Source organism: Pagrus pagrus (genome assembly GCF_965226575.1).
Source record: "Pagrus pagrus genome assembly, chromosome: 1".
NCBI lineage: Eukaryota > Metazoa > Chordata > Actinopteri > Spariformes > Sparidae > Pagrus > Pagrus pagrus.
This window is the reverse complement of record NC_140185.1, coordinates 7,917,581-7,931,833: the sequence shown is the minus strand read 5'-3', so window position 1 is coordinate 7,931,833 and position 14,253 is coordinate 7,917,581. Positions and strand designations below refer to the sequence as shown.

Here is a 14,253-nt window from a genome sequence, read left to right as displayed (position 1 = left end):
ATAGGAAAGAAGAACAGAAAACGAGAGAACTGCAACCTTGTTAACACTCATACGCCTATTGTGAATAAAAGTGTGAGGAAAACAATGAAGGAAATATGGTCACACACTTAAACTGACTGGCATCGACAGGCACATAAATATAAGAGGGAATAAAAAATAAGAGTGTCTTCTTTGCTCGACATAATTGGTTGCAGGCATGTTCCATTTTCCTCCGTTCCAAAAACACAATACTGGCTTTTGTGAGTGAAAATATAAAATTCAAGTTGTCTCTTTCCAACGTATTTGCTTCATTTGCATGTGATTCATTTTGTGTGATGTATTCAGGTGCTCCACTACAAGACAAACAACTGTGATGTCTCTTTGTCTGTGATTTTATCTGATTGTCCACAAGCCCAAAAGGTCTGAGATGACTGCAGAGAAAACCTCTGAATTGACTTTTTGATCCCTTTTTTCTCCCTGTCTTTCATGTCATCTCTCACCCTGCATTCACACTGCAGGCAGCATGAGTGATATGTTGCTCTATTGTTGACAATTGTTACTGTCTGTATGCAGTATTGCTAGTGTAAGTGTTGCCTTGATGCGCTTCTGGGGCCGCATGAAAGCAATGAAAAACCATGTTTTTTATTGCTTTAGTTCTGTCTTCCCTGATGTTATCTCATTTTGAGGTGACATGGCTTGCTAGAAAGCATTCTTTATGTAGTATACAGTTCACGAATAAATGTTTTTATATTTATTAAAATGTAAAATTTACTTGTACTTGTGATACTTGAGTACATTTACTGCCAGGAAATTACCTTTGATACTCCTCAAGTACTATTCATATGGGTGACTTTCACTTTTGAAGAAGTAACGTTGTAACACATTATATTATTAACTCAAGTCTAACTTTTGGGTACTTTAAACGACACCAGATTTATAAACACTAAGAAAAACATAAAGCATCATCAATAACATCAAATCAAATCACCAACAACAAAATCTGGCTGTGACACACTTGATATTAAATTTGTGTAAAGAGCTTAGACATTGGAATTGCTGACATCAACTCTACAAAACCTTAACCAATAAGATGCATGGACAGTGTGAAAATTAGATTAACATCTGATGTCTCATAATATGGAACCCCATGCCATATTATCAGGCAGCAATTAATGATTTTGTCATTCCTGATTATTGATCGGATTATTCTCTCAGTCATATAGTCTATAACATGTCAAAATTAATGCAAAATATCGACCACAATTTACCATAGCCCAGTGACTTATTGACTTAAGTCATGTCACTTCTCCTGAACATATTATGTATTACAGTGATGTTCACTTACTACTATATAAGTCTTTAAAATCATGAACTGATTTTGTGTTATATCCCTTATGGACAAAAATAAGCATAAATGTCATGCTGCTCTGCTTCCTGTTATCTGTACCCCACCTATCCATTTCACATCATTTCAACTCATCTCACTGTGTGGGTACCAAAGCCGAGAAAATATCAGTGTTACTTCTTTTACATTTCCGTCATCTTTCTTATTTCCCAGGTACTTCCTTCCCAGCACAGCAGTCCCGCATCGCTCATCAACCTTTGTTGGCTATTCAGAGATTAACTTCCATTTAAATTGTATGAGAGCAGAGGTAGCGCCAACAGAGGCTACATTGTCATTTTATGAGGGAGTGAGCTGAATTCTGATTGGAACCACTGTCTGTCTCCCTCTGCTTCAAACACACGTAAATTCAAATCATTTTGCTATATTGGCACGGATGTTAAATGACCAGCATTACCAAAAGCAAGGGAAAAAAATGTATAACAAAAGCAAGAATGTAAAACAACTACCCAATGATAGTGAACATGACAAACATTAATCATATTGAACAAAACCCTGAGTGAACTGAGTGATGTGTGCAGACTGGATTGAGAGATAACAGAAGGAGCACTTGGATCTAAACATCTGTGAGATGTTTAATAGGTTTGCATTATTTACAGTGGACTGTTACACTGCTGCCAAGAGGAATGTTTGGGAATGTCAAGAAAGAAAATACACAAACCATATAATGGTAATATAACCACTGATGCAACATGTAGCAGAGATGTGATTTACAATTTACAATTTATATCTCTTTCACAGGGTCCCATCGAGAATGATGTGGTGATTCATGTGGCCCTGGTAGCAGAGAGCCAAAGGTAATGTGTGTGCGTGCGTGTGCATGTGTGCATGTGTGTGCGTGTGCGTGCCCGTCTCTTAATGTCTTTCAGGCCATAAAGCGAGGTTATTTTTTCCGCTCCTCTCTCCTATTCAGCTTTCAGTGCTGTAATTGTGGTGAGCTCATAAAGCCAGAGCTCTGCCTGAGCTCTGCCTGACCTCTGCCATCATCTGTCACTCTTCTCATTGTGTACGTGGGTTTGTGTGATTAAGTGTGTTTGTGCGCAGGTTTGGTTACATGTGTAACAGTGTGGTTGTATGTGTGTCAAACAGGGTCAAACGACTCTGTGAAGCTTGTTAACCTGTAGCTTTAATTATTGCTGCTGGTAAGTCCCCATCAGGACTGCTTCATTTTCCTCACTGCAGTCCACTTATTATGCTCTATAATATACAGTATGGTTCCATAACAGCTATAGGTTCATGATAGATAAAGATTTACAATCGAATTTATATGACTGTTACATTTAAAAGATTGTCAGGACAGAAGTTTTTATTACTGTTCTATTGACAGAGCTATAGCTTCAAGAACTATAGGCTCAAAGCTGCTGGTTTAGAGATAAAGGCAGAGACAGAAAGGTCAACAGTTGCTGTAGAATCACAGCACAGTATAAGGGGAAATCCCAGCTTTTCTAAACATGAAAGGTATAGTCACATACAAATTAAATCCATAAGTGACTGAATCCATAAATGACTGAATAAGTTGACTGCCACTGACTCCCAAAACAACTTGAACGTTGTACCAGCGTACCAGTGACAGGCATGCAGGACCACTGAATCGTACGGTCACACTTTGGTTAGGTTTAGGAAAATGTGGTGGTTTGTGTTCAAATTACATTACTTATGTTACTTCGTAATGTTATGAAAGTACCTACATTACCTATGTAAATGCAGTTATATTATGTACCTGATGTTACTTCACTTTGTTAGTAACTTGAAAAATCACTCACCACTAACTTTTAGTTTCACACTGGACACAAAGAGTGGTCTCCTGTATGAAAGTCCTGTGCTTGGTTGACCTAAGCGTCCATCCCAGATCTCCTCCTTGTACGGACTTGTCACTCTTTATACTGTTCAAGGGAGGCTTTTAAACTCTGAGTGGGAGTGTCCTTACAGATCTGAGTTTCGGAGTTGTTAGTTACCTGTGATACAGCACTTAGAATTACCGTGACCTTGATGGCTGAGAACCTTCATCAACATCTTTATAACTTAAAAAAAATAAAATATTAGTTTTGTGTGTGATTTATATGGCTAGGACTATCTATATGTAAGTCAACTTAATATTGGAACTTTGTGTTTGTGTGTAGACTGCAGGTGTTTCTGAACACTTACGGCATTCAGACCCAGACACCCCAGCAGGTGGAGCCCATTCAGATCTGGCCTCAGAAGGAGCTGGTTAAGGTAAGACAGACACACACTGGTCATGCATCGGGCAGTAGTCACCAAGATAACAAGTTGTTTACTGGGCCCCACCGCCCTTGGGTAGGCTATTATTGGTAATTCCAGCTTTCTGTCTGACTGTGCATATGCAGTTTACAATTATACAGTTCAGAAAAAAATACAGCAAACTAAATCAGGATATTTATTGGTGAAAGCCAAATGTTGACAGCTGTAGGTTCAGTGAAGCGACTGGACTCACTTCTTCAGGCTGATAACTCCAGGCTCAGACGAGGCCTTTCTGTCTCAAGTCTTCAAAAGTCAGAAACATAATTAGATAAAAAAGAGAAGATTAAGAAGAATCGTTACAGTCTTTCTTCTCAGTTCAGAGTTCATTCTGGAGCTTTACTTTGCTCTCAGTAAAAGTGGACAAGCCAACACCTGAAATGTTCTTGAAAGTACCATGAGGCACGTTGCTTAAAGGTCTCATATTATGAAAAACACGTTTTCTCTGGTCTCTACATATATAAACTGGTCCTCCCTGAGCCTACCAAGTGTCCTGCATGGTCTCTGCAGCCCACCCACTGGTAAAACGGGGCTCCTACAGGCTGTTCAGATTCAGTTACGTTACGTAACGACAGGAGTGATTTTCATAGGCCGGGCTCCTCTGCGCTAAAACACTCCCCCGTCTCCCCGGAGATATCCGAGAGGGGGCGTTCATCCGAGATGAAGTTCGGTGTGTCCAGTGGTAAGATAGCAGTGTTTCGCAATGTCGTCGCTCAGAGCTAGACACGCAAATTGCTCTGTTGTTGGTTGTAAAAGTCAACATAGGTGCCTATATTCTGTCCCAGCTACAGAAGAACAGAAGAGACAGTGGTTGTGTTTCATTTCTAACGACAACGTGTTAGATCAACGTCTAACGCCTCGACACTGACCCTCGTAAAAGGATCAGTCCCAACCATACGGGACCCAGCAACAGCACCCGAGCCACAGGTAAGCGTCGCCACGTTTTGATAGTATTTACAGTTGCCTACGAGTTTGGTGAAGTCAGCTTGAAATTGGCTAACTAGTTAGCTCCGCTTTCGGTCCGCTATGCAACGGCGTTTGAAGCGAGTTTAATGTTAATAATTTTACGAGGGAGCTTGGTTGTCACAGTAAAAAGTCTGGAAACGTGCAGACTGGAGACAGAGACTATGCGAACAGTGTCCAAGAGTTTGGAGACTGTGTTGGAGACAAACACAGCTTTCGCTAGCTGTTTTTAGATGTTACCTGTTGCAGGTCAGTGGGGGATGGGAGCCAGGTGGTTGTGTTGGGGAGTCCTGCTGCAGCCGCAGAGTCTGTATTTTTCTGAGCCTCTCCTTCTGGGTCCGATTCTGGGTCAAACTGGTGTGGTTGAACGACAGCATCTCGGCGAGCCATAGCGATACTTCACCGTAAACATTAGCGCATGCTACCGCTAGCGTAAGCAGTATCCTCTCCCTGAGAGGGGCGTGTAGCAGGCAAGGCAGGCGCTGACAGGCGGAGCTCATTAGCATTAAAGGTGCAGGCACAGAAACAGCCTGTTCTCAGTAGAGCTCACTTGAGAGACTTTTAGACAGCTGAAATTCAGGACCACGGATGGGTTTGGGGCGATACATTTCAAATACAGTGTTGTTGGACCTCTGACAGCTAGGTGATTGATGAAAAAACAGAATAATATGGGACCTTTAAAGTTTAATAGTCTCAGGAGTGTTTTGGAAGAAAGAAGATCTGTGGCGCTACTATGAGGGACCACAATGATTACTAATGAATTTCTTTGTGTGGAGAGAGAAATGGCCTCTATAACTCACCCATTCTGTTGTCAATATACCTGACATATCATGAGAACTAGTGGAGGCACTAAGAACTTATAATATGATTTAATCAAATAACAGAATAAGAAGTTAAAATAGGGCGTTGGCCATCCAGGTCTGTACCTGAGGAGAAAGCAAAGTTGTTATTTCTCTGTGGTTGGTGAGAAGAGGCTTGAGTTCTTGGTTCTGTTCCTTGTCTGTCCTGACATTCTTCCTTCCTTGAGTTCAGAGGTCATTGGGTCTCTGTGTGTCTGTGTGCACTCCAACGCTGACACAGGGAGCCTTTAGATTAAATTATCACAATGTTTGTGATAGATGAAGGAAGTTTCTTCTTATATTCATGTGATCCTGCCATGTAGGACAGAACCAAAATTAGCAGGTCTACACTCAAACTCTGATATAGCAGTTAGGCTATCATCTGTGATCAGTGTAACACCAGCTCTCACGCAGTGGATGTGCCAGTCCTGAACTGAGCTTTCTGTAACGTAACCTGTAACCCCACATAATAATGTAGTTAGCTCAATGCTGACTATTGGCATTGTAAAGAATGCAATATTACACTAAAATTGAACACAACTAAGTAGCTAGGTATGTTAATGTTTTTGGTTTAGGCAAGAGCAGAGGGACACACATTTTATTCCATTCCTTATAGTTTTGCTTTTGTGTTTTGGAAAGGAAAAAAGACACTATCCCACAAATATACTACATGTATACATCACTCTTATTACAGCCCCATGCACACCACTTCAGCATGGGGAGTAATCCCGGGAGACCTGCTGTTCCTAATTACAGTTGCTAAGCTATGAGTGGACAATCACTGTTCAAGGGAGGCGGTTTTGCCAACGTTCATTTGAAACCTCACTGATTGCATTTCAGTAGTTACTGTACCTATCAATATTCCAGCTTGGCTTGAGCTTGGCTCAGTCAGTCCATCTGCTTGTCAGTCCACCATTTCCTGCTCTTAAGATTTTCCTTCTTGCCTCATCAATCACAGCATGGCTGCTGATTGGCTGACGTGATTGATCAGTCGAACAGTGATTGTTCAAATTGATTAATCAGTATAATGGAAGAGCTGTCACTGTGTCACTCAGGCAAATTGGAGATGCATGGAGCTCAGCAGCTTCCAACTTTGCTCCCAAAAGGGCACATTAGGCAGTTCTGTCAGAAGTGACAGGAATCCAAAATTCTGACTTGTGATATTCAGAATGGTTCCATCATCGCCGTAACAACTGTCTCACTTCTGCATTTGAATACTTGGAGGTCAAAACAAGCAGATGTGTTGCTGGGACTGAGGAGACCCTGAGGAGAATATAAAGAAGCTGTAAGCTGCAGCTGGATGTAAACCGAGTAACTTTAAAAACTGTGAAGAATTCAGAGAAAAAGCCTGTTTTAGATCTGTGAAAATACATGATGGTTTTTGAAAGAATCCAAAAGATATGGGCATTATGATACTTACTCCACCTGTGAAAGATAAGCAAAACATAATGTATTCCAGCCTTATTCTCCAATCTACTGTTTACCCTTCTCCCAGCCACCCTATCTATACATTATTTTGTCCAACAAACATTTCCTACCCGTTGTTTTTTGCCTTTGTTGCTTATCAGTTACTTTACTTTACAGTAAGCTTGAATCTTTTCTCCAGTTCACTTCTTTGACTTTCTTATGTAAAATACACTGTCATGGCCATCACAGGTGTTCAGCGACAATTTATTGAGGTAAAATGGTTACATCTCTAGCTCTAATGCTATACTCTCAAACATTATCGTTTTGTCGCAGCCCCACTGCAACATTAACTGAAATTCACTGTCAGACACCTCGAAATTTAAAAAATCCTTGACGTGGCTTATTATTCATTTTATTCATTATTCATATCTTGTGTTCGCAACAAGAGGGAAGGAATTGAAAATAGTTTTATGAATTCTATATCCACCAGAAAATCTGCTCATCAAAACCAAATCATTTCAAACCCCTTATCAGGTTCATTCAGGTTCAACTTTAAGTAGCAAATGTCCCTAAAGTAATTAACCTAGTATTTATGAACTGAAACTCTGTTTTATACATGTGAACATAACTCGTTGCACAAGTAGGAGAACATAAGATAGTCGTTAGACAAACCCAATTGCCAGAATAAACGTTGTTTCAATGCTGTGTACGTTCTGGCAAACCACAGATATGATAAAACCTTACATTTCTACATGTTGCAACTTTACGTTTCTTGTCACACGTACAAATGTTGAAACACAGTCTTGAACTGTGGTCAGTGGCTTGGTAGCCTTATAGCCTGTAACTCCACCCCCATTCCCTTCACCTACTGATATGGAAGTTGGGTCATAAACATGCAACATGAATGTGATATGACACGTTTTGTACAAATGTCAATATAATATGTAGACTGTGACATGTACAAAGGTGAACAAATGATTGGTTCACAGACATGTTAACTGCCAACATTTTATCCTAGGACAGATAAGACCATCTATTGAAACACAACCCTCCAGAAGGAAGGTTACATGGGTAATAAAAGCTGACTTTACCTTATACTGCCTCTCTTTTGTGGTTGTGAATATTGTCATGAGACTGGGCGTCACATTTTTTTTGATTACTTCATTATTAACTGCCGAGCTACGCTGTCTGTATCAGGGAAAGGGGGACTTTGCTTCTCTTGTCTACAGCAGATGACACCATTTGTACTGTCATATCTGTGACAACAACCAGTACCTGCCTCCCAACTTCTGTTTCACTCCCATCGTATCACTCACTCAAACCCTGGTCCCTCCTCTAGGCACTGTCCCTTATCTGCATGTGTATTGTTTGAAGTCTGTTTGAAGTGCTATTTTCCACTTCTTGTGTCTCTCCTCTGTCATATCCATCACTCACTCCCTAGCCTCTGTTCCCTTATCTGTCATGTTTGTTATGTGGCATCTATTCTTCACGCAACCCTCTATAAACAAACAATTTCTCCTATCATGTCATCTCTCTGTGCTTTGTTCTTTACTCTTGGCCTTTCTACCTTCTGTCCATCTCCTGCTATATCCGTCACATCCATTTCTCTCACCTCCGCCTCCCCTCTGGGCCTACACCCTGCCCCTCCCTCATTGTGTCCGTTACACCAAACAACTCTCCCCTCCAGGTCTATCATCTGCCTCTGAACTGTCATACCTGTTACTTTTTCCTTCTCTCCCCTCTGCCTCTTTCTGCTACGTGGTGCTCAGCCTCTCAAATGGATATGCAATTCTGAGTCAGAGCGAGCGCTGTGCGGAATATTAAATCCGGAGCCCCAGCCAGACGTTTCTTCCTCGACAGAATCTGTTTATCTCGGAGTCACCACCATCTCGGATGCTGCGGGCTGCATTTGCTCACCTCACCTCGTCCCTCGAAGCCGTTTGATTGTGTTGACAACAGCTGCCTGATGATGGGAGAGTGGCAATTACATTTTGCAATGTGTTATTCCCACCCGTACACCCTAAAGCTTATCCCCTTGCAAATCACAGCTTTCCCCCAAAAATAGCCTTCCTTTCAGCGGCCTCTCTCTCGGTTTCATATCTGATATTAAATGTGGACGACATTTTGATGTTGAGACTCTTGTTGTCTTCACTCGTGGGAGTTACAAGAGATACCAAAAGAGACAATCAGCAGGGAGAGTGTAGGTCTGTAACACTTTAAAGTAGTGGTAATGTAGCGTCGGTGAGAGGGTTAGTTTTTTATGACCAAATGAGTTTTTTTTGTAGTTAGCACCTACATTACATCTGACAGATACCTGGGGTTTGTATTTATGACAGTGGTGTTGCACTCAGAAACTGTGGGGGGGGGCGCCAAATTGCACAAAATGCCAATTTCTACATAATATAATAAATTATGTCTTACCACAATTACACTTTAGTCACCAGCTCAGTGAGGAACTGTAGGTCAGTATACGCCCACGTTACTGCAGTTTTCTGAAGGTGAACACAGAAAGTAGTCTGATCATCACAGTTATGGGGCATTTAGCTACAATTAGCTGAGGACTTTGTTCTGTGTTTGAGATCATTTCTGTAAAACTTAAGTTTATTTTGTGTGTATGTGTGTTACCCATGTGACTTTCTGCATTTCTACAGTCCCTCTAACAGAAGTGGAGTAAAATGTTGTCATGTCCAACAGTCTTAAATGGACAAGAATATAATCCAGCTAGACAAAATGTCTTTTTTCCTCTACAATTAAAGAGTTATTGGTTGCTGTAATCATTTTCTTCTCTTCACACTGGCTGTTAAGCAATCTCCTCCTAATGTGATTACAAAGATGAGGGTCAAAAATCTTCAGTCCTTGTTGTATAAAGATGCAGTTAATAATTTAGCAGAAGCTGAAACAGGGTTTTAGCAGGCAGAGTTAGTTAAATCAGATAAGTATCTTAATCGCTTTGATGCAAAATTCCTTTTTGTGTATTATTATCCCTCCACCACAGCTCAGAATGGAAATGCTGTCTGATGATATTTTGTACTAAAAAGATTTTTTTTAAGATTTCAGAAGTCATGCCAGTAGGGGATTACTTCACAAGAAGAACAATATCTTTTACCAGCAACTTGTTCAATGTGCTGCACATGTGAGGATTTCAGTATATTATTGAGTGAAACATTAACAAATGCTCCCAAATCATTTAAAGACGTTTTATGGGGCAAACCAGAAACTTTTTCACAACCAGAAAGTTTAATCCTAAACTCAATAGGCCCACACAGTATCATTTTGAGCTGTTGGTAACATGCTGAGCTCTACCTTCGAGCTTACTTTAAGTCCCTCTGGATGACAGCACCTGCTGTAAAGGTAAATCTGTTATGTCACTTTTTTTTTTTTTTGCCAGCATTTACATTTACACTTTTTGAGGCAGTAGCGGCTGTAAAAATGTGCAGGAACCTACTCCTGCCTGAGCGCCTATGAAATTGAGAAATGTCCCTATAGTGAATTAAAAGTTTTGCAACAGTTTGTCAGTAAATAGTGCGATCTAACACCTTGTAGCCTCTGCAGAAGTGTAAAATACAGCTTTTTATTATCCCACCTGTCAGGCTTGCTGTTTGTGCTGCGGTCAGTGGAAATGCGAGGGAATGAAAGGATGCTTTGATAGGCTGCCTGCCTGTTGTCCTTCTTCATTGGTATTCTGCACACAGGAAGTGTTGGGTGCAGAGGTTCCTCCAACCTCCCCTGGCTTTTCTCCTCTCCAGGTCTCATCCTCGCCTGTTAGGGCAGTGATTTGCAACGCCACTTAATCCTCCATTAACATTTCTCGCCTTTTACATAAATACTGTTTCTTTTCTTCTTTGAGTGTATTTGTTTTAATTGGTCCAACCAGCGCTTCTTCCTGTTGTGTTCAGCTCAGCCTGTTCAAACCGGCGAGGAGGCGCACTGGAGTAGCAGAGCACCACCTTTTGGTTGACGTTGCGAATTGCAGATGGTGTGAGGTGGAAGAATGCGGCATGGAGGGCTTGATAGGCAGATTTCCTGCGGTTCCGCTTGAGTGTGTGGGTGTACTGATGCTGTTTCATGATAGGACAGATTGGGAGGTATTTAAATTTAGAATTTATAGGCTGTCACAAACGGAATAAGCACGCTGGTTTCACACTCAACCAGACACATTAAAAAATGTAATTCACACATGTAACAGAGCAAAAGCTTCATCTCTTTCGCACACACACACACACACAACATGTAAGTGTGTCCTAGCAAACAGAGCCGAGAAATCGATGTCCATCTTCTTTCTCTTTGCATCTTTGAATTAATGCATTTTAACAGCAGGCAACACAGCGGTAAGATGCTTTTATCCGAAGCATTAAAGAACTGCTCAGGGAAGTGATCGGCTGCAGCTCTTCTGTTCTGAATGCATCTCAGATATGACTGAGGGAGGAGGCCGTGACCTTTTCCTCCGCTTTGTTTTGACAAGCTGGGGAGCCCTTTGATGTTGCGACTGGGTAATCACTGCAGCACCTGCAAAAACAAAGATTTCTGTTTATCTGTCTTGCTCTTTATACCGGGATAATTGTGCGCCAGTATCTCTAATGCCACAGTTAGTGCAAAAGACCTCAAGTAAAGCAATGTGGTTGGTTTGAGCTTGTGTTAGAGTTTGAGCTGCATCAGCTTCAAAAATCTACCTGAACCTCCAGGGGATTAAACTTTTTTCCACCTTGACTGACACCTCAGAATTACAGTCCACCAATTACGTTTGAAACCTGACCTCAGCTACTCCAAACGCATCTTCTCGAGCCAAACCCTGTCGGAGTCGAGCATTAATGTCAAGCTCTCTCCCAGCCTCTGTTCACTCGACGTCCTGCACTGCTGATGTTAACATTTTTCAGCTCATAAAGTTGCTTTATACTTGAAGTCTGACTTGAGACTGTGGGAGCATGCTGAGTCAGGAGACGTGACTTATGACTTGGTTAAATTACGGGGCTTCTGCTGTAGTCAGGATGGAATTACAGTGTGGGTAGATTATGCATTGGACAGGTATAAACCACCTTCTCCATGGCTCACAACAAAGGACCTCTTCCCACCTTCAGTCTATAGTAATACTGGTGGTGAAAGTAGGATTGGAGCGTTTGATGGAGTGGAAAGTGTGGTTCTGCACCCAAAAAACATTAATCTGAGATCAAATTTGAGACATCTTTTTAATGAGTTAATGAGTAATTTAACAATGTCATTTCAGTTTCACTATTGTAGAAACCAGGCCGTGTACTGTGGGTCAATCAATCATGCAACAAAAAGACTTTCTGGTAGATATTTTAACCTGTCAAGCGGGTACTCCAGTGATGTATTGCAGCATTTCACTCCCATAATGTTGGGTGACTTACTAGATATAGATTGTAACAGGAATGTTCGAAGAGATATCAAGAGATATGACTTTTACTCCATGGGTCAAGCTCCAAAAATGCTCAATCCTATATTCCCCATAATTGCTCATCTTTAGACCCTCCCTGCCAGAACTCTCCAGGACCATTTCTTGACTTGACGAAGATCCTTTGAAGATACAGTAAATAAGACTAAAATTACCATTATCAGGAAGTATCAGGAATTCAGGAACAGTGATTTCAGGAACAGTGAATTATAGTTGTGTGGCGTCCTTTTTGTGGCCTTTTCAAAACAATAAATGAGTAAAAATGTGAGAAATTGCTGTAATAAGTGTGGCATATTGTTAGCTAACTGTTTTGTTTCTTGGTTCTGGTACAGTATATTCTCTGCTTCGAAACAGCAATGCCACTTACTTATCAGAGTTTAGCATAACAATGGTTAAGTCTGTCCTGCTCTTTATTTGGAAAAGTTTAAACTCCAGCCAAACACGTTACATGAGATGGCATTACGAGCTTCAGGCTACTCTTCACTATCGACCCTTTTCACTGCAGACATTTTAACTTGTCGAAGCAGGAAACTCACAGATGTGATCGTTAGTGATGGCAGCATTCTATTAAGTGTCCCTGTAAGCCATGCCAGTAAGTGGGCATGCACAATACCAGCACCCTGGTACTACCTCACCTAAATGAATTCAGCAATCGTTAATGTTATAAAGTCCATCTGTGCTTTGCCTGTTTTGACAAGTGCTGTGAAAGGGTCTATTTCAAGTCAGCTGGAAACATACATAAAGTCAGCTTGAGATGAAATTTCAAACCAAGTCATGTGGATAGCGTTAATTAGCAAGCTAGCCACAGCTCAATAAATCTGTTGCTAGCAACAGAATCACCTGGAGTCAGCTAGAAATGAGAAACCTGCTGTTATTTATTTAGCTGTTTGTAGAAAAAGGCCCATTGTTGTTGGTAAAGCTGCCTATTGTATCATTGAAAACAGCATATGTAGAATACAAACTAAAGCACAACAGGTAAGATTAGCATATAAAAATACCCCTCCATATGTATAATATGCTAAGTGGCTCATCAAACAGCATGCAGCCATTTATTTATTCTAATGAGGGCTCAGCTAGGTCTCAGTTTGTCTTCTTATGAGCCTCTGCATCTCAGTACAACAGTGTTATCAGCTCCGATGCCCATGGGTGTGCTCGGGTCCGCTAAGCACGCTGCTGATGGCAGCGCAGGGACCTTTCATTATCACCATGTCTCATAACTTTACACAGGGCTAATATCAGTAGGTGGTTCTGCCATATGGTGGTAATTTCAGTTTATGAGTTGCAACAACAGAAACGTCTCAGTGGGACTGGCAGATGATGGACTCACACTTTCATTACGATATGGAATGGCACTGTGCAGTGTGACATTTAAAATCAAATATGGTATTTTCAATCCCAAAGCAACACAGATACGATCACAGGGAAATGTCTGAAAAGTATCTTAAAGCTGGAGTGCTAGCATTCAGATCACGTGCAATGTGAATGTTGTGATTACTGACAAGGTTATTTGTTTATGTGTACTTATGAATACGTGTGCGTCTTTCTGCAGGCGTACCGTTTCCTTGCCATCAATAAGAAACTGGGGTTGAGTGGGCGTCCGGAGAGGCCCGTCGGCTGCATCGGGACCTGCAAGGTATTTGCAAATACACCTACACACATGTACATAGCGGGACTTGTGCACACACATGGTATGTACGCTCCATGTTGGCCTCCTGCACAGGTCACAGGTGAACATTGAACACACTTCCCGCACATCGATCTCCATATATTTCCCAGAGCTCCTAGAAGCCGAGCACAGCTCAGAATCTCAACACAGAGACAGAAAATATTCAGTTCCAAGAGTTTTTCTCTTCTTCAGTTATACAGTATGCGTCAGTGAATGCTGAATAGATTTTGCTTATTCTCAGGACTTATCACATTTTAATATGCTAAGCTGCTGTCAGGCAGTCTTTGTGTGTGTCCGTGCCTGTGGAAGCGTGTGTTTGTTCAGTTCATGT

The 14,253-nt window shown here is 41.3% G+C and overlaps 1 protein-coding gene across 3 annotated transcripts in view; it reads left to right on the top strand.

Moving 5' to 3' along the window:
• The window catches only part of phkb (phosphorylase kinase, beta), a 109,800-nt gene that overhangs the window by 76,326 nt on the left and 19,221 nt on the right, over window positions 1-14,253 (top strand). For all 3 annotated transcript variants that reach the window (XM_084354097.1, XM_084354098.1, XM_084354099.1), the window contains 3 exons: window positions 2,123-2,178; window positions 3,502-3,595; window positions 13,806-13,889. In XM_084354097.1, the coding sequence (XP_084210223.1) occupies window positions 2,123-2,178; window positions 3,502-3,595; window positions 13,806-13,889 (234 nt within the window). The remainder of the gene's footprint in view (window positions 1-2,122; window positions 2,179-3,501; window positions 3,596-13,805; window positions 13,890-14,253) is intronic.